The sequence below is a fragment of the Mya arenaria genome, chromosome 12, assembly GCF_026914265.1.
Source record: "Mya arenaria isolate MELC-2E11 chromosome 12, ASM2691426v1".
In the NCBI taxonomy this organism is placed as follows: Eukaryota; Metazoa; Mollusca; class Bivalvia; order Myida; family Myidae; genus Mya; species Mya arenaria.
Window position 1 is genome coordinate 12,532,657 of NC_069133.1, and position 20,702 is coordinate 12,553,358.

A 20,702-nucleotide genomic window follows, 5' to 3' on the forward strand; every position below is an offset into this window, starting at 1 on the left:
AAAACGTTATTTTGTGTTTTGAATGTTATGTTGTTTTAATTCAATCTGATGACATTTAAAACAAAATCCAAAACAAGCCACGAAGGTTGAGCTTTCACAAGATTTTCATTATTTTAATTTTATACTATTAATCTACACACAAAAAATATAAAGACTTTACACGTAGGAAATAAACAGGATTATACATTATTTGTTAAATAAATAAAAACCTCATTTCGAAAGAACAAGAGCAATTATATTTCAATAAGTTACTACTAAGGACAAAGGGTGGTATTCAATATCCAACTTAAGTTAATCCTTTGGTCATGCATCAATGGCTTCATTCACTCCATTGGTCAGCTATACATAACAAGTAATCCGATTAGCTGCAATTATTAGACACAATTAAGACTAATATTGAATACCAGCCCGTATGTCATGTAATAAGACAAATAGTCAAGATATTAACATTGTAACTTCATACGGCGTTTGTTAAAACTCGTAGTTATTGAATTACAGTGTATAAGCTATATATAAAGAACAATGGCAGAATATCACATTTAACACGGTTGTAAATTTTGAAAGAATAAAATGACCTTCTTTAAAAAGACACTTTATTTACATGAAATGAAATAAATAACTGCGACTTACTATACACGTGTAAATTTGTCTCTCGTTTGACGTACGGAATTTGATGTTTTCTGTGTCATTGAACGAAACTAAAAAAGTCTGTAAAAATACTACTTTTGACAAATTAATTCACAATTAGTTTAAATCTTTCAACTGGATATTAATTAATGTCAAAATGTATTGCAACCCAGGTTTGTGTTCTGTTGTAGTACTTTTACTATTTGCAGGTAGGTAATGTGTATTTGTATTAGATTTGAACTGTATTTAAACGGTTTGGAACTATAAAGTTCAAACATTGGTTAATCTAAAATCACGTTCATGGCATAATTGTTTATCGAAGAACTCAATCATGTTTACTCTTTAAGCATTGTCAACAGGCATACAAGTCCAGTTGGTTTTAATTAATTTGTATGTCGCCGAAGCAGGAAATAACAATAATTCTTTTCCGAAATTGTGTTTATTTAACACTGACGTATTTGGTGTAATTTCCGTATCCTAACAATAAATAAATTTCTGATTGACTAGGCATTAAAAACATAGAGAAATAGTTAAGTCAGTAGAATATCGATAAAAATTAAAAATAATAATAATAGTAGTAGTAATAATAATAATAGTAATAATAATAATAATAATAATAATAATAATAATAATAATAATAATAATAATAATAATAATAATAATGGTAGCAGTAGTAGTAGTAATAATAATCATAATAATAAAAAATATATAATTATAATAATAATAATGATTAAAAATGAAAACAATATAAATTAAAATAAAAACACAAACTTATTACACACGTTGCCCATTGATTTGTGAAATGCATGGAAATACAATTAGTAACATTGTTCTACAATATACTATTATAAAAACACACTTTCTGTGCCATCTTAGCACCATGTTCCTATGCAGTAAAATGCTACTTATGTGATGGATGGGTGGTCAGCGCGTGTAACGATGGAGACGCACAGAATATGTCAGATGGTGCGGTCACCGTGCAATCTGGATGTGTAGGCTGCCTTAAAAACAAAACCGACAACTGTAAGTATTAGAAGATGTTGCCCTATTTGTAAACGCACAGTTTCTCAGAGCGTTAGCAGCGAGAAAATAAATATGACTTCCTTGGTTTTAATCAGGTGAAGCGGTAGATGTAGACAGTCGTCGGCCCAGTTGGTTGTTTACACAATATAATGTAGACGATTAAAACACTTGAAGAAGGTTATTATGAACTTACACAAACTAAATGGTTATGCGACGCAAAATATATATATAAATATTTAAGGGTCGGTTGTTCAGAACTTTATAGAAAAGTAAAGACACTGTTATCAGTATCGTTGTTAACATATAAGGGTACAACTTTGAATGATGATATAGAGCTATCACATTCCTTCATAATAAAGGTTTCAAATTTTACTGCAATGGCAATAACAACGTTGTTTATAAAAGTCATCGTAGAAACATAAGCAAAAACCGGACCAATAACCAGTTAAATCAGAATAGAAAAGTAATGATCTCTTCTTATACAAGTACTAACCATACCTAATGCAGTGGGGTGGTGTCCGGCGTATTATGGTTCATAAAAGGAATTAGTTAACAAATGTATTACTACAATACAGAAACATTATGACCACTACTGCTTAATGCCAGTTGATCAATGATGACTATTTCACGTTTAGATTTAATTAGAAATGGAACAAATAAACACAACATAACTACTTGGTTTATGCATAACTCCATGCATTTTTCTTTTTACATTCCAGATGTAATTCGGTCGTGTTCGTTACAAGTTGTAGCTGGTGAATGCACAGACCACGATGTTAGCAAGACAGATATTCTATGCTATTGCGAGGATCATCTCTGCAACAGAGCAACCATGATTGTGAATTGTGTTACTCCCTTTTTTCTGTTTTTGTGGGTGTTGTGTGTAAAGCGGTTGTTTGTTGATTAAATCCACATCAGCACTTTCCACTCCTGCTCAGAACATGATTTTGTGACATAGTACCTAGAACAATGTTTGATTTACAAAATAAGATGATGTTTATTTAAAAGTAAGTGTGTGTAATATTTTGCGTATATTAACAGTTAACACACTTATCAAACACGGATATGAAAGGGAAAACTGCTATAAACTCGAAAACTCCTGGCAGTTCTGGGTTTGACCTAATAGGAATAAGATTGTATAATAATTCTAAGAAATAAGTCACTACAGGGGACGGAACTTAGATATACAGTCCATGATTAATTCAATTTGATTTCTACCTTCTGTACTGCTGTAGCAGTAAAACTATTAATGATAAGTGAGTGAGTGAGTGAGTGAGTGAGTGAGTGAGTGAGTGAGTGAGTGAGTGAGTGAGTGAGTGAGTGAGTGAGTGTGAGTGAGTGAGTGAGTGAGTGTGTGTGTGAGTGAGTGAGTGAGTGTGTGTGTGAGTGAGTGAGTGAGTGAGTGTGAGTGAGTGAGTGAGTGAGTGAGTGAGTGAGTGAGTTTAGCGGGCGAGCGAGTATCCAATAGAAGGAATCGTCGCTCAAACCGTTCAGCACTATCAATGCTTCTATACTATTAAGTGATCCCTGAATTAGAGACAATTGACACAGTTGACGAAAGTCTGCCAAAGGAAACTTCAGGCTGCATTTAATGAGCTTCTTTGTTTTAATGATTTTATTTAAGCAGCATGTTGTTGTTATAACCATGTTTATGTGCATCATATACCGAAATGAATCTATCTTTCAATCTATCTATTACACAGTCATATATGGAAGAAGAAACTTAACTATTTGGTGAATTTTCTGAAAACTTAGCGTTTGGGGGGAAAATAAGTTAGTTTATTCAAGTTGGGAAAAGTGCAGTCTCAGGAACGAATTAGACATGTTCTGTTTCTCGACCTTTTGAAATCTGTATTATAATAGACGTTCACAATGTTGTTACTTAAAACTTTTACAAAATCAAATGAAATTTACATAGAAAACGTGTTTTAGCGAGAACACGGTTGTTTTGGGACGCGCAAATTCAATGCTAATCAGATGATGATATTAAATATAATAGTTGCAACATAATATTTCACGTCTGGTGAAGCAAACAGAACTGCGTTACAATGTGCTATGGCTGAAGTTTCATTGAATCAGGCACCGATCTTATGTTTCAATGTAATAAATGATGTATTTGCTGAGATAATTACTTAAAGGTGCCTCCATGCAAAACCTCAACCAAGGTTGCCGCCAAGAATGAAGCCGTCACTGACGCCGACGCTAAGGTTATTAATATTTTCTCACAATGTTCGTATATATAACGTCTGTCGCAAATGGGGGACCTTAGATGTCCGCATGATGTTAGCAATGTAACCGTTGTTCACTGTGAGGTTCAACGGCTAAAGGCGGTCCGTATACGCAGCTAGAAGTAAAGACGTTTGCCTTATGGAAAACAGGGTTTTCATGTACACTTGAATCTCAAAAATCCCAAGGCTTGCTGTTCACACCCCGTGAGTTGCAGGGACTCGCGAACACCTTTCACGTATTATCAACTATCTTCTTTGCCTACCGCAACATAGACGTTCAGCATGTCTCTGTGAACGAAGGGTTCTCCGAGGCGAAGATGAGACACATGGACAGGCAGTCAAACGCATTAATCTAAAGTAACAATTTAAAATAAAATATATGCTATTTAATCATCATGTCAAAACGTATTTGTCTGAAATATTAACTATGACAGAGGATAATTTTTATATATCAGTTGCAATTATTGTGACAAATAACATCGTCGCAGCCATCTTCCAGCATTGGTTGCACTTAGTCGTGTCAGGTTACCGATATGGATTTATGGACTTTGTTGTGGCGGTTTCGTGTCGATTGCTGCATTTAGTTTCGAATAGGCGTCACGTTACTTGGAAGGTGGCGCTGTGTCCGATGAGGATATAAACAGGAGTAAACAAAGTTATTCGTCACTTTCGTGATTATCTTGCTATGTGCAGCCTCGTATGGATATTAATCTTGCGGACACTAGTTTAAACCCCTAGTAAAATAACTTGTAGCGGACCGTTTCAATGTGGTAACCCATCAATCCTTGGTAAACACACCTTGTTTAAATTTATACATTATATTTGTGTTGTGCTGTTTGTGGATGTGCGTTGTGTTGTTCTGTGATTCTGGCTTTGGCCTGTACCATTGTGTTGTTAGCCGTTTGTATTAAGGACGTTTTGTCTTAAGTATTCCTCCTTTTGTTTTATTGTTGAAGAGTATTCATGGTGTTCCACCATTTTCGAAGTCCCTTCGAAGACTTTTCAAAGATTCTAAAGGCACACGTATGTTTTATGCAAATATTGATGTATTTTGATTTCTTTAACTAATTAGTGAATTGCTAATTGTTATTCTTTACAATATTGTTAATCAACATAAATTTTGGTTTTAAAGATTGTTTCCTTTGTTCTTAATGTTACGTAATTTCTCCCACGTGTTTACATCTGATAGAAAACTTCATTTTACATGCTATATTTTATATTTTAGTCTTTCTGTTTTTAACAATAAGTTTTATTGTTAATTTCAGCTTGATACAAAGAAATAAAAGTGTTCACGGTTATACGGCTGTCTGTTCATTTATTGAAAGAAGACATAACAGCCATTGAATTGGTTTTATGTTTAAGCTGTTGACTACTGGAATTATTTTTGTTGTTTTTCACATAAATATTGCAATGGAAGTGTTAAAGACTGAAAATACACTTACTTTGAATCGTTCGGTATTAAGTAGACAGCATTTGTATAAGAGACCGTGTATTTATAAGTCTAACAGTGCTGTCCGTGGATATCTGAACTCTCAGGCCTTGTAAGTGTGGTTTGAAGCCTAGAGGTGGAAGCGGTTTAAGTTGCTTCGCAGAGGCTCGATTGAAATCGGTTAACAGTGGAGACACGGTCATTTATGTCTCGTTCGAGTAAGTGCCGCACTTAAGAATATTAAAGCGACTTTAAAGGTTTTGGTTACTAATCAGAGAAAAGGTAGTACAAATTGCTTTACCTACAGTCACATACCACTAAAGGCCGCCCGGCACATGCTACACGAGGAAGTACAGGGTTTCTACCATAAACTAAGAAAACGTTTTTCAAAATGTGTTAATGGTCATTATAAAATTATACCAAATTAGCAAGGTACATTTATTTAGTAGTCTTGAATAGCTGGTTGCTAACAGTATTTCTCATCCCGATTTTAATGGTGTTTTTCCGTTATATTAAAATGATTCAAGTAGTTGGTTTTGCAGATAGATTCAAAGAATTGCTGGGATCTGCACTCGCACAGGTTATCACTTTTACTTGTTTTATTATGTGTCTTGGATAGGGCATTTTTTTGCGTAGATATCTATAAACCAATGATCGTGGATTTTCATATTTCCGTTCGAAAATAATGTTTTATGGCTTAAGCCGTTACTAACGGTCTTAGACAAATGCATAACACATCAATTTTTGAACTTAAATATAAAAATCTGGGATCTATTTTTTTTGTCAGCAGTCTTATATAAATGGTTTCCATGCATTTTCGCAAAAATTGGCTCGTTCCAAGACAAACAATAAAAATGTTGTCAAAACGTTCAATCTGTGAGAGTGCGGATTTAAGTCTATGTTATAATTGCAATAACATGAAGAGTACTTGCCTTCTTGTTTTCGAGGATGAAATCCTTGTAAAAATATAACGTTTAATGTGGTATCCTTACATAAATAAGCTTTCAGTACTTTGATTTAATTTGAACAAAACTCAGAATCGTGTTATCTTTAAAACCGTTTTTATATCATTCGATCGGTCCATTCGAAATGTTTCGGCGTATGACGTTACTTGTTTCAATATTTAACTCAGGGTGTATTATTTGGAAGAGGATTTAAGTAAACATATATTGTACTTTCTATTTTTAATAACGTTTTATTTGTTTATTCCCACAGTAAATGCAATGATGCTTTTCATTATAAAACTCGATACACTGTTTTGACCTAAGACAGAGGAATTATATAGTTTCAAACAATAACTGAATCATATCTTTGAAAATATTTTACATAAGGAACTCTGAATTCTATTCCTTCGTGTGCAGATAGAGTTGGGATCCCTTATCATAGAAGTTCTTGTGGTTTATTTATCATTTTTATTAGTATTTGTTTTATTTTTTATTTCCCTCAAGTAAATGCACAATTTGATAATATTATTCATTTTTCCTTCATTCGGGATTGTTTGGATAATAGTGAGGTTGTGCATACAACACACACTAGTTTTACCCCTGAGTAAATTTGCATCTTACTGATTATACCAAAGGCGGTACCTAACACTCCTTGATAGACACCCCTAGTTTTGTATATGATATATGTAGTACGATTTGCGTGGACTTTTGTGTCCCATGAGATTGTTTGTTTGTGTCATTGACGATGGCCCTGTGTTATTGAACGGAAGTAATGGGGGGTTTTAAACTTTCGACTACTGGACTTGTTTCTGTAGTTTATTTATATCAATTCTGAAGAAACCAATTTTAAATATAATTGATATAAAACCTCAATACCAATTCAATTATTGTGTGAATTCTCATTTTATTACTCTACCGTTAAATATTGAAATTTTATGAATGATACATTTAGCTGCTCAGAGACATCCACCAATGAACATGATCTTTTATTGGCATTCACCTTGCCTCATTTATCTGGTTACAAACCGGGCTTTTACGATTTTGTATTTAAACCAACTTTAAATAATACGTTCAACCACTTCTTTTCAATCAATTCATTTCTTAGCACGTTATTGTCGTATCTCTATTCTATGTGGAACACTTTAATTACTTTGCTGGCTCGCATCCCAACATACAAATTGCTTGTTTTATCAAAGACCGCCACAGCCAGTGGCCACCTCACATCATCCTCTTCCCCAAGCAATCTTGTAATTGGGCCGGTCTCAGAGGATACCAAACACACAGTGTGTGAATCCTCACCACACACGTACACTCGCCCTGTAGAGTCTACCGTTATATCACGAAGGCAACGTAGATTTCCTTCATCCTTCCCATCACCTAAAACACGACCATCCTAACTCAGGGCAGTTACAGTGTTCTTGCCCCAGTCACTGACGTATATTGTGTTATTGTCAGAACTCATTGCAAGACCCCAAGGATTCATGAACAAATTTTCACCGGCATCATTTTTCTGGAACACTTTTGAGATGTTACCTTCCATATCCAGAATGTGAACATTACTTCCTGGATCAATGTATGACACAACAAGTTGGTCGTTGCTGTACACTATTCCTTTACATCCTGCACCACCTTTAATTTTCTTTTCAAACTTCAATTGTCCTGACGGCGAAACTTTGATCAAAAATGAATATCATCGTTCTGTGTAACTGCCACGCGACTGTCAGGTAATGTCGTTATACTACATGGATTTACTTCCATCGTATACCGGTGTATTTGTTTACCGATGTCTATGTCGAAACATCGCAAACACTTTTTCTTCCAGTCAGTAGCCACCAGGAATCTGTCCTCAACGACGGTCATCCCGGTTATGTTACTTTCCTCCTCGTCCTTCTCTTCTTGCAACAGCCTAAGGTCCGTCACAAATGTCAATGTGACGGGTCTAATATTAAAAGGTTTTTTTTATTAAAAAAGCATATCTTATTATTTTTATTAAGAAGTAGTAGTAGTTGTTGTTATTGTAGTAGCTTGCAATGATACTTATACCCATAATACTAATCATGATATTAATAATAATGTTATGAATGATATTATTAATCATTTAAATACACATAGAGCAATATGAATAATGAAACCTACTTAGTTTAATAGGAAAGTTTAAAAATATTTAAAGAGTAGGACTTATTGTACAGTTGTTTGAATAATGAATTGTTTTTACTTCACTTCTTGTTGCAGCATTGCACGACAATATCGAATACTCAATGGTGTTTGCTGAGCTGAAACAAATGTGAATAGCATTGAATATAATAATTGGACATTAATACAAAACCGTAGTTACATGTTAAACAGGATATTACGATGCTTTGAAAGAGTAATACATTTTTATTTATGCACACAGATGACTTTGAAATAACGTTCGAGATCATTTACCTGGTAGATCGTCTTTGATGTATCGTATCGCCGCAGGATTTACTTCTACTAGGTATGAGAACACCTCGTGTTCTTTCTTGAAGTCCAAAATGCATCTTGTTAATTTTTCACTCTCTAAAGTTAGTACAATTTTGAGTTGTTTTTTCACTACAACAGAAAGCAGCATTTCGAGAATCTCAAGCCAACTTGACACTCTTTGCTTTTCGTAATCATATTTACCCGCCAGGTTTTCTATCATTAGTAATGATATGTTTTTTATTGGTACGTTAACAAGTTCTTCACTTTTTCGCACAATGAGAAATTGGCTAAGTCCGTAATTGTAGGATGTTGCAAGGGAGAGTCCAACCTGTGTTAAATCATGCTGATTTTTGCCTGTCAGCAGTACCACTTTCGAAGATTTCATTTGTTTCTTAGCTTCAATAACAGCCGGGGACATATGGTCTATACGCATTAACCTCGTTTTATATGCATCTGTCAGTTCTGAAAGGGAAACCATTCTCTTTGTTTAAGGCACAGCATACATAGCATGTAACAAGTTTATTTATCTAGGCTTCAAAGCAAATACAGACAGCATGTTGGTTATTACCACAGGACACTACTAATATCAAGAAATGTAGAATCAAGCGACACTTTTACCAAAGTCCATCAATATTATTGTAGAAAATACGTAACGAGAAAGCGATTTAATGGTTCATTATCTACTACAAGATCATTTAAATTGCGATACATATACGGGATAGTAGACAGTCATTTCATTTATGTAAAACACAGGACACTACTAATATCAAGAAATGTAGAATCAAGCGATACTTTTACCAAAGTCCATCAATATAATTGTAGGAGATACGTATCGAGAAAGGGATTTAATGGTTCATTATCTACTACAAGATCATTTAAATTGCGATACATATACGGGATAGTAGACAGTCATTTCATTTATGTAAAGTCTCTACGTGGTATTTCCCTTTAATGCATACAAAATAGTAAGCATTTAATAATCAAATACTGTTATGAATATATAAAAAGTCTGTATGTACTTTAACATACGTTAGTCAGACATATAATACATGTATATACATACCCAGCAAATTTGAAATGTTGTTTGGTCCTTTAGCAGTAACACTGGATCGAATACCTGCAATTTATGTTATTATAATATGTCATAACATATTATCAGAAATAAAAACGGATAATGATATCGAATTGCCTGAACATATTTTACAGCTCGTATATATGAAACAGTCATAATGTATATGATATCTAAGTAGAAAAGAAACATATTCCATTTTCAATATCGATGTGTTTTAATATATTATTTTCCATTTCGATAAATTTACCTTGACCAATGATATCTGGGTCAAGCTTTGTGTTCTCTTTGTGACAAGTAACTGGATCTTCAAGTAGGTCATGGCTTTTTCCAATAATTTCTATAGCTGCACGCATGACCTCAGTCTGTGATAACACAACCACAAACATATTGCATTTGTCATCCAGAAGCGTTTGTTTTATGCTATCCATGACATCAAACATCACTCTAGCTTTTTCTTCGTTAGGCTCAGAGTCTCCGAATGGGCATTTGAACAAGACAAGCTGCAGTTCCATCGGGTTAATATGCTTCCAGTCACTAGGATCTGTTATCAAAGTGCATAGTTCTTCTTTGAGATTCAGTTCTCGAATTGCATGCGCCGTTGTGTGTATATAATGACTCCCTCCATAACCGGTGATTACTGCAATCCTACGGGTGCTAATTCTATTTTTGATTTCCGTGCAATCCACATGAGGTTGAATATTTGGTGTCATTTCTGTAGTCATAAATTTCCGAAATTCATCTGAAATAATATTTAAGAAGAAAACTGAATTTAAAAACCGGGTATTATTATAAAGATAATATTTTGATGCATCACATGATTCGTGTTTCCAAAAAAATTTGTGAAGATATTTTCAAAAGGTTTTAATGTTATGTATATATACATATACGTACCAAATGGTCTTTCCGATATAGGCGTTGTCGCCTTAATGCGTTTAAATGGTTTCCCTACAACAAAGAATATTTATAATACACATATATGAATGCATTTGACAAGTTGAACAAAAACCTACGAAGATAAGTCCAGATTTGCGAAGATGAGACCAACAAGGAAGTCGGAAAGTAAATAGAACTTATTTTACATTATCATATAACTATTCCAATATAATAAATATGTGAAGATATAAAAGCTTTAATTACTTAACAGTTTTCTTTGTTCGAATGTTTGTTTAATATTAATAAGATAATAATTTGATATTGCATATTTCCTTATTTTTTATGGTTTTATCTTTCCTACAACATAATAGTATTTTAACCGAACATAAACAAAAAAAACACAGTATCAACGAATTGCAATCGTTCAAAAGAATATTACCGTGTGCAGTCGCTGATGGGCGTTTGGTAATTACTGCATTCAAAGTTGCGGATGCCTTTGATGTATCTTTTCGAAGTTCTCTAATTTCCTCTGAAAGCTCGTCAATACGCTTGTAAAGACTCTCAGCAAATTCCCGTGTGTACCATTGGCGAAGGGAGTCACCAAGATTTGGCATACTATTAGTCAAACTGGCTTCAATTTCTTTTTCAATTTCTTCTTCGTATACCCTGCCTTTGGTAAAAAGAGCGATTCTGAGACACGCTGATCGCAATGCTTTCCAGTTTTTATCGAAATCCGAATAACTAATATGTGCAGTATTTGCAATGTGCTGCATGTTATTTCGAACGTCTCGTATGGCTAGAACGTCAGTAATGACAGTAGATTGTACAGTTGGGTACAGGTTCTTAATCAGAACAGAGAGCAACGAAATATCCCAGTTGTTTTCATCCACCGGAACAGCAGATGGAAAGAGTAATTCATATTGCTTTTTTGAGATTATCTTCTTCATTTTCAACTTGTCAATGTCTCTCTGTCTTGTCCGAAGATACGCTTGTACTGTTGTAAAGGATGTACCGGCACATATTCTTGCTTGTTCAAGGAACAACCTCCGCAACACAGAAGCACATGTGTTAATTATGAATGTCACCAACCGATAATAGTTGTCCGTGTCAGGCATTTTTATGGGTGTTATCAACCTTCATATAGAGTCTGCAATGAACAAACATGAGATGCAACCTTTGGAATAAATGTATTTAGTGTTGGGGAGTTATTCATGTCTGTTTTAGGTACAGTTTTTGCAAGGGTATAACATGAACTCCACAATAAATATTTACAGTCTAGTACTTTGTATAAATGAAGTCACGTTCATTTTCGCATGAATGCCCCTGACGAATTCGGCGAATTAATTTCGGCGGCCTACTTATTATGCAAATGTTAGAAACGCGCATGGGCAGTACACGCTTCCTTTCAAAACAATAAAAAAGTGCGATAAAATGAATTTGTTAAAAGACAATTAATACATATGTATATGTAACACATTTGTACAGAATTTCCGCGATTATTTGCAAGACTCTGTGATTATTAGTTGTGCAGCCAAAGCCGATTATCGTTTGCGGTCCGCCTGTGGAACGTTCGCACGTTAATTCAATTTTCGCTTTTAATCAAAACGGACGGAGTGCAGTTTTAACTACGTAATCACAATATATTGATCCGTTCAAACAGTATATTTTTTTTAAATATGAAAGGGATGCAAAAGCGAAGACTATGAAATGGCATTTAGGTAAAAATTGCATTATGATTGATGACTTTTCCGCTCGGGTAATAACCTTACAGTATGCATTATGACATGTCGTATTGCATGATGGCATTTGCATTCTGCAAGTTGACATTCCAATCCGGTTTATAGCTATTACAATAACAACATTATATACTAACTTCACTTTGTTTAAATGTCTGTGAACATCATTTAATGAATGCATTTTTTATTACAATATACATAACTTTCTTATTTTTATCATAAAGTTCGAAATTTGACGAGGCCGAATAGAAATACAAGTACGCACAATGCATCTATCACCAAGCATTGTAGAACTATCCGAATGAAACCGTCCAATTTAGACGAGCCGAATGATGCAAGCCAAATGAACAAACCATAATGCGGGTGCCAAGAATAAGGCATAACGAATTATGAAAGCAGGGGGCGCTGTATGCACATGTATTTGTTTCCGTACACATTCGGAGTGATCGTTCGTTTTTTCCGTACATGTTCGGAGTTTAACGAGTTATAAGCATTGCAGTTATTATTTCCCTTTGTTCTAAAAATGTCAAAGCAATTTGTTGTTGTGATTTCTGTCTGCCGTAAAGTTATATTTCGGCTGAATATATTCAACACTTATATGGGTCGCATTTTTTCCATCTACTGAAAGTATTGCATTCTAACTTACACCCAGAACACTGTCATAAATGGATCAACAGTTAATCCCAGAAATTCTGCCGATAACAGATGCTTCGAGGGACAGGATTTTGCAGTTGGCCAATAGTATTTCGAACTGCCCAGCTGTCATATTACGTTGATGTGTCATCCATTTTGGACAGAGTCAAAGATGCCTTCGACACATTTATATCGAGTGCTAATGATCACAGGCGTCTGACTCATTGTTTGTCTCCAAAATGTTGAAGATATGTAATGCCTTTGATATACAAGAAAGAAACAAGCTATGTAACTCAAACTTACCGGATTTCACTTTAGAGTCCAGTTTTATTCAAATGTCTTAAACGACATAGAAACAATCCATTTTCAAATACACATGGTGACATGAAAAGAGGAGTCAATTCCCTTTAAAATGGTATGCGATATGTTGGTATAACTTTATTGTCTTTAAACTAACAAGCATAATTGAATGTCCCATTATCGTCTTTTTCTGTAGTCGGAATTTGTACAGCAAATTCCAATCTTCAATGAGTTCCCGTGTAAACAGCACTTAACACAGAAATATTTAAGTGATTTTATACTTCCGTGTATAGATAATACAATTCCATTCCGAAATATCACAAAAAAGACTTACACCAAAATTTGTGGAACAAGCGTATCAATCTTCATTTTAAAGCCACTTTAAAATTTCGTATGAGGTGGCCATTTCCTTGACAAGGACTTAGATGATGGCCTAGATTCTGACACACCTCCGAATACGCTCAACGGAGATTGTCGAGTAGCTACGAGAGCTGCTAACAAGCGCGCACAAAACCAACCTTGGTTATGTGGAACACGTTCGAGCCGGTACAAAGATGATGTTTAAATAGTTTGTACATGTCAATGCCACCATCTGAGCGCTTGTCAGGTAAATGGATTGTTTCTATGTTGAATAAAACTGGACTCTACCGTGAGATCCGCAAAGTTTGAGTCACAAACCTCGATTCTTTCTTGTATATCAAAGGCATTGCATATCTTTAGATCTGTTGTCTATTCATTATATGTACCCAAAATGATATGAAACAACATTTTAGAGACACACAATGAGTCAGACGCCTGTGGGAGAAACCAGAAATCATGGCTTATTCGCTACAAAGGGAAGTTACTCCAAGCGCATGTACTAGTACAATCGTAGATTTTTGACATTTTCCGTATCCTTTCGTAAAAAAATGCGAAAAAGCGCCATCTGCCTGTCTGTTTTGTCATAACACTTGTGACAAACTTCGAATGCAGCCAGGCAAGAAAGAAGGATACATGTATACGCACAAGACATGAAAGAACGAATATTGCAATGGTGAAAAACATATTTCAGATGTACAATTGACAAACCACAGTATGCATGATGCAATCATCTATACGCGATAACTAGCGATAAACTGTAAACACAGGCATGCATTGTTCAACAAAGGAAGGATAGTAAGGAAGCTATATACATATACCACCAGGCAGCACGCAATACGCAGAATGGAACATACAATGTTAACAGGCGGATGGAGTGGTCATAAGGCAAAATACAAATGCCATCAAGCAAAATGCAAAGTTTGTTAGTATGCTATTACCAGTGAAGACTTAGAGGCACTTTTGTACATCAAGAATACAAGGTATTTGTTTTTACAGCACAGAAATTTGTTCTACTTGATACATGTTGATTGTTATTAAACTGAATTGTGAAAGTAATTACATGGAAATGAAGAGTGTCAGTGATTCATACAGTACATATTCGGATAGAAGTGTTTCTGCGAACTGCACGTGCTCCTTTGACAGAGTGACTCGGACTCGGTGACCCCGCTACTATACCGGAGTGTATAAACAGTCGCTTCCTGCAACCACAGTGCTGAACGGGGTGGGCGGTCGCATATTATTAAAAATAGCTGGAAGCAAGGTTGCGTGAAACATCCGAAATAAACTCCCATTTGTAATAGTTAAAGCGCGATGTAGAGATAAGACAAGACTTTATTCTTTATTCTTTATGTCAAACATTTACACTTTTCAAATTACAAAAAAAACGTTCTTTATACAATGGCATATAATGACATTGGCACTTGTTATAATGCGACATAACGTTGTTATTTATTTAATGTGAACCTTTTGCACTTCTTCACATAAAACAGGCATTTTTCTCTGTTAACAATGTTAGACATTGGCAATTATTAAAAGTAGATATGACTCAACTATTAATGTTCATTGATAGGAAACACATGTTCAGCTTGACTTCACCATGACCTTGACCTTTGACCCACTGACTTAAAAAAAACAAAATGTTTCATCTGCTGGTCATGGCCAACCTGTCTACAAAGTATGAAGTCTATGTGAGTAAGCGTTCCTCAGTTATTGATCCGGAAACGGATTTTCAGCTTTAGGTCACCATGACCTTGACCTTTTACCCATTGACTTCAAAATCCAAAGGTTACATCTGCTGGTCTAACCAACCGTCCTACCAAGCATGATATCCCTGTGCCTAAGTGTTCTTAAGGTATTGAGCGGAAAGCGTGGGGACGGAAAGACTGACGGTCCGATTACTTTATGCCTCCCTCAAGGGCCAATAAAATGAGATTAACCACATATATCAATCAATAACTTTCAATTCGGAATCAAAATTCGAATGACAATACACTTCATATAATTGGCTAAATAGCGCTGTCAGATCAGTGTATGACTCTGAATTGACACACATATATTGTAACATAATATTTCATTAGCATTCACTTTTCTTGACTTAGTACCACGGCTGATGATTTTATCGGATGGGTCAGTCGTCGGTATCAGACGATTTCTTCATTTGTGTTGAAGAAAGTTCAGCGTGATGGATCAGTCGTGCCCGACAATGTTTCAATGCTGACTTCGCGCATGATACCGTTCATGTTTTATTTATCAGTTAATTGGAAAATGCTTATATGCTTTTATTTAAGGATATATCAATCTACTTCAGTAGTACATACTTTTTGTGATAAGATTTGAATTTCAGTTGTATATGTACTGTAATCCATTCGTTTCACTTATGTCATGCCAAATTGATTCTATGCATACTGTCAAGTGGCCGGTAGGTTAATGGTCCTTGAAAGATAACAAACACAACAGATTTTAAGCAAACATACAAGCTATAGCAAACATACATGCATTAAGGAAACATGTACACTCTTGAAACAAGTAACCATAACAGGATGTATAAACAATTAATCATGTACGAGTATTGGAGTGTTTTTTATTGCCAGAGTGCACTGCTGAGCGTCTCCTGTATATAGCTTAAAAATAATTTCAAATAAGAAAAATATATCGTTTAAATTCCTGCCATCAAAAACTGATTTAAATCATTTTTTATGGTTGCATCATATTTCACTTTTATCGGAAAGACTTCGCCTATCAATTGTGATTAAAGAAAATAAATATTTGTTTCATGTATGAACTTACTTATGCAAACAAGTCCAATAAGTACCAATTTGAAAATAAATATATATATTTTACCTTCCATCGACTGGCTTTATTCATCAGTTTCGTTTTTGAGCGGGTTTCCTATACTATATTTAAACACATAAATGGGCGTTGTGTGGGTTTCCAGTTTTAAGGACGCAGTCAACAATGTGTGTATGGGTACATTGATATAGATGATGATACAGCTATATTCACCAAGCAGGCAAAATGGGTGTCTTTTGGACCGCACATGATTTATCTGCCTTGACAAATAATTATTTTAAGAGTATGTTCTTTTAATGGACACGTTCTCAATTTCAAACATCTACATAACGGTTATATATTTTGTCTAGCTACATTAAAATCGTCTGACGTACGGTTTTATTTACAAGTATTTTGTTATATAATGTAATATACCCTGAATATATTTTCCGGTCTTTTTGTCTACATGTTTATTTCTATCATCTTTTCAGTCTGTGAATTTGTTCGTCGGATACCAACGGTTGACCCTTATGTTACTCTTCATTCGTCCTTCGTCAAAAGAACGACGGCCAGCTGTTGTTATTATGGATAATGTCTACCCTAAGAGTGTTCGGATCGGTCCAGCCGTGGGTATCAAAATATCCAGGAAGCAATGGAATGGAGCAGCCGTGGGTAACATGGTAAATTTCCAGAGACTAGCGGAATTAATCAGTTTTAGGTATTAGGATTTGCACATAAAACTGACATACAAACTTTGAAAAACATTCGCCGGTAAAAAATAATAATAGCATGTATAACAAAAACAAAGCAAAAGAATATGAGTGTTTTGATGTAAAAAAATAAACTTTCATTGCTATTATAAGATCAATATTATGAGCTATCAATTTGAATAGCATGTTATGTGATACGAGTTGAATAAGGTCAATTAAAGTAATCAACCATTATTTTACAAACAAAACGCATTTTTCACAAGTACTACCTTATCGTTAGATTTCACCAATTGTTCAGTTGTGTATAAATGTTGATTCTTGACATGAAACTGCTGAATATACTTTAACTGTCATTGTTTAAGTATCTGATTTTCATTAAATAGTGATACCACTAGCGGGTTTAGAGGTGGTCGCACCTGGTGCGCGTCCTCTCTAAAATCTTCTAGGTTTGCCTTAAAATTTAATATGGGAGAAAAAACCAGTAATAACATACCCTTAAAATTCATCATTTCTAAATATAAATTGTTAAAATTTGCTTGGGGGAGTAACCCCCATGCCATATACATTCTGTTTTGATGGAGGGGCGCATGTTAAAGGGTTGCATCCATATGTGACGCCCCATCTAACGTATATTCCTGGATTCGCCCCTGGATACTCATCACTGAATATAAAGGCAAAGTACAAAACTGTCTGGCAATCGAGGGTATTGGGGTTGGTGATACTAGGAAGCGAGCTTTTAACAACATGAAAAGCAAATATCGGAAAACAATGGCGCGTACCTTTACCACCACTATTCTATGGAACAAATCATTTTAATCGGATCATATTTATAAGTCAATTGAGAAAACGGAATCCGACCTACATTTGCTCGAAGAATACGGCAGTAAGGAAGCCTGGAAATACGCGACTAAGAAGAGCCAGTACCTGTTTGAGGTAAAAACCTAAGATTATCGGTCCCCTGAGTCAGCGAGGAGGAGGTGGACTGACGCGGAACACACCGGATGGCGCGGTGCAAGTAGTCGAGATATGGGCAGAAAACGAACTAATGAGATTAAGAAATGCGCCCCATAAAGCGAAAATGGGCGTCGTTATTTAAGCAGTGGACGATAACTATTTTTTATCCACCGCTGTTCATCTTGCGTTATATGTTGGAAAAATAAATATGTATTAAACAATCAGTGTTTCTTATATGTTAGGGTGACTAACTCCTCTCAGTATTCCGCGTTTCAGGATTCAACAGTTATATCCCTTGCTGGGACACGATGGCAGCTCATAAATCGTACATATTTTGGTGCGTTTTCCTCGTACCCTCCTCCACCGTAGAATCAAATAAAATATTCAGTCACTCATTTTATTTCAAGAAACCCACCCTGTCTCTTCATGAAATAAAACATATCATCATAAATGTGTTGCTTATGACACTGCTTTATATATAATACTTGAATCCATTTACACACATTGGTTTGGCGCTGGTGAACGTATAGGACAGCATTCTACGCTAATGTAAACACAGATTTTAATGAAAAAATAATAATGAATTGGCATACAGGTTAACTGTGGAAAGTTATTAAATAAAGATTATATGTTATTTCAATCTTTTTCAACCACTATATTTGAAACTCTCATTAATAAGGCATGAATTGGCGTTGTAACAAAAGGCAAATACAAAAATAGGATAAACCTTGAAAATTATCAGTGTGTTCTATACATACACACCAATTATTAACGGAATACATAATAAAAGAAATATTGTTACCTATATTAAATTGAGGCCATGTTCTTCATTATCAAATAAATGTGTTTGCAACTCAAATTTCACAATGACATAGCATAAAAAATATTTATTTATTCATTCATTTATTTATAAATCGCCCTTATTGTCAAAATATGGATTATCATACAGTGTGTTATTATCAATTATATTATTTTATAAGTTGTCAAAAAGTTCATTTGGTGTATACAATTGTAAACACATTTAAACTATAACTCTGCAACCTTAAATACGATATACAGGTATGCTAAAAGCACATCAACACATCGATAACTATCTGTGTCTAACTTTGACAGTGTAACTATTAAAATGAGTCTTATTAAAAGCACCTAGTTTTTGTTTGCTCAAAGCAGATTGTTTCATAATTCGTACAAAATCTGAGAAATCATGATAATAAAGTTTTGAATACAAACCACTAACACCTATAAATGCAATGTCAATTGGTTTTCATTGTAAGCACAAAAGTTGTGATCAGTTGATTTGAGATATTAACCCTGACTAGACGAGTTAACGTATGTTCTATCATTTAAAATGTCATAATTCGCATTAACAGAAATGGAATTATTTACACTTTGGGAATAAACATCACTTTCTTCATCAGTGAGAATGTCGTATTTAAGAAATTGAACACTTTAATCATTTACATTTGGTTAAAAATGATTATAAATTGCTGAATTGAGATCATACGCATGGCTACGAATGTCAGAAAAAAACGTTCATCATCTAAAATATTATATTATCTGAGATCAAATATATATATTTTTACACAATGGGAATGTACATTACTATCTTTATCAGTGATAATGATATGATAAACAAATTGAACATTTGTATTATTTACATTTGGTGAACAGTTCTTACAATAAGAAACACAGAAAGATTTCATAATAGTCGTTTTCTACAGTGACAAAAATAATATAGCTTAAGGTAAAAACATTGTCAATACCATCCAAACAACGAGGTATTGTGGTTTGCTGGAAAGTGTATTTATCTATGTATCGAATGAAGGCATATTATAATCGCACTGTTCGTTCATCTGTCCATTCATTCGTCCGGGAAAACATCGATTTAAGGGTTTACTAACATCATGGATAGGGGCTGTTTTTTCAGTTTGCTATAAACATTGACCTTAATCCAACATTTGAACATGCGGACTTTAACAATATATGCATTAATTTAATGTTGTCACGGTACACAGGTCTGCTGGACACAGCCGCAATCAAAACCGCAGATGAACAAATTGGCATGCGTGTTAACATTCCTCTTACGTTCATGACTAAGTCTCATAAGCTTATTAAGATATGGGTGATTTTTTTTTAAACGCAAAGCTTAACTACGTCAAGGTTCATAATTCTACTTTTACCTAAGGGAGCCATACACTAAAACTTTAGTGCAGAACTGCAAATGCTGGTTTACGTACCTTTGAATGTTCATGACTCTGTTTCTTATACAGCTGAAGATATGAGCGACACAAAAGTGCATGTTACATATGTTTTTTTAGCTGAAAGTCAAGGGCCATAACTCTGCACTTATCGGGCGAAGCAACACAAAACGCGCCAGCTGAAAATGTTCACAAGCTGGTAAACACAACACACAAACACAACACACTAACACAGACGCACGCGCGCACGCGCACGCACAAGCAAACAAAAACACACCCTTTTAGTTCCTAACGCCAGGGACTTGTTCTGAAACATGTTATCGAAACTGGTTTCCAAGATCTCATCTAGTTGGCATGCAAAACCCTTTTGTCTAAAGTCAGAGTCCGCTCAAAACCTATTT

General features: G+C 34.8%; 2 protein-coding genes across 4 annotated transcripts; one reads left to right on the forward strand and one right to left on the reverse strand.

The window, feature by feature from the left end:
- Nucleotides 1-598: 598 nt before the first annotated feature.
- On the forward strand, nucleotides 599-2,568 carry LOC128211023 (uncharacterized). Its single transcript, XM_052915400.1, has 3 exons — nucleotides 599-836; nucleotides 1,504-1,650; nucleotides 2,370-2,568. The coding sequence occupies exons 1-3, from the start codon at nucleotides 785-787 to the stop codon at nucleotides 2,555-2,557; spliced, it is 387 nt and encodes a 128-aa protein (XP_052771360.1). The 5' UTR covers nucleotides 599-784; the 3' UTR covers nucleotides 2,558-2,568.
- A 4,523-nt stretch (nucleotides 2,569-7,091) lies between these two features.
- LOC128211904 (uncharacterized) lies at nucleotides 7,092-16,605 on the reverse strand. 3 transcript variants are annotated; one of them, XM_052917024.1, is made up of 9 exons: nucleotides 16,512-16,549; nucleotides 15,989-16,103; nucleotides 11,081-11,788; nucleotides 10,660-10,713; nucleotides 10,016-10,507; nucleotides 9,760-9,813; nucleotides 8,679-9,158; nucleotides 8,467-8,524; nucleotides 7,092-8,190 (listed from the first exon to the last, which is right to left on the reverse strand). In XM_052917024.1, the coding sequence occupies exons 3-9, from the start codon at nucleotides 11,754-11,756 to the stop codon at nucleotides 7,929-7,931; spliced, it is 2,076 nt and encodes a 691-aa protein (XP_052772984.1). In that variant the 5' UTR covers nucleotides 11,757-11,788; nucleotides 15,989-16,103; nucleotides 16,512-16,549; the 3' UTR covers nucleotides 7,092-7,928. The 3 variants fall into 3 exon arrangements, with proteins under 3 accessions (XP_052772984.1, XP_052772983.1, XP_052772985.1); XM_052917023.1 differs by lacking the exon at nucleotides 15,989-16,103 and having other exon boundaries at nucleotides 16,512-16,605; XM_052917025.1 differs by lacking the exons at nucleotides 15,989-16,103; nucleotides 16,512-16,549 and adding an exon at nucleotides 16,458-16,493.
- Between the last annotated feature and the right edge of the window lie 4,097 nt (nucleotides 16,606-20,702).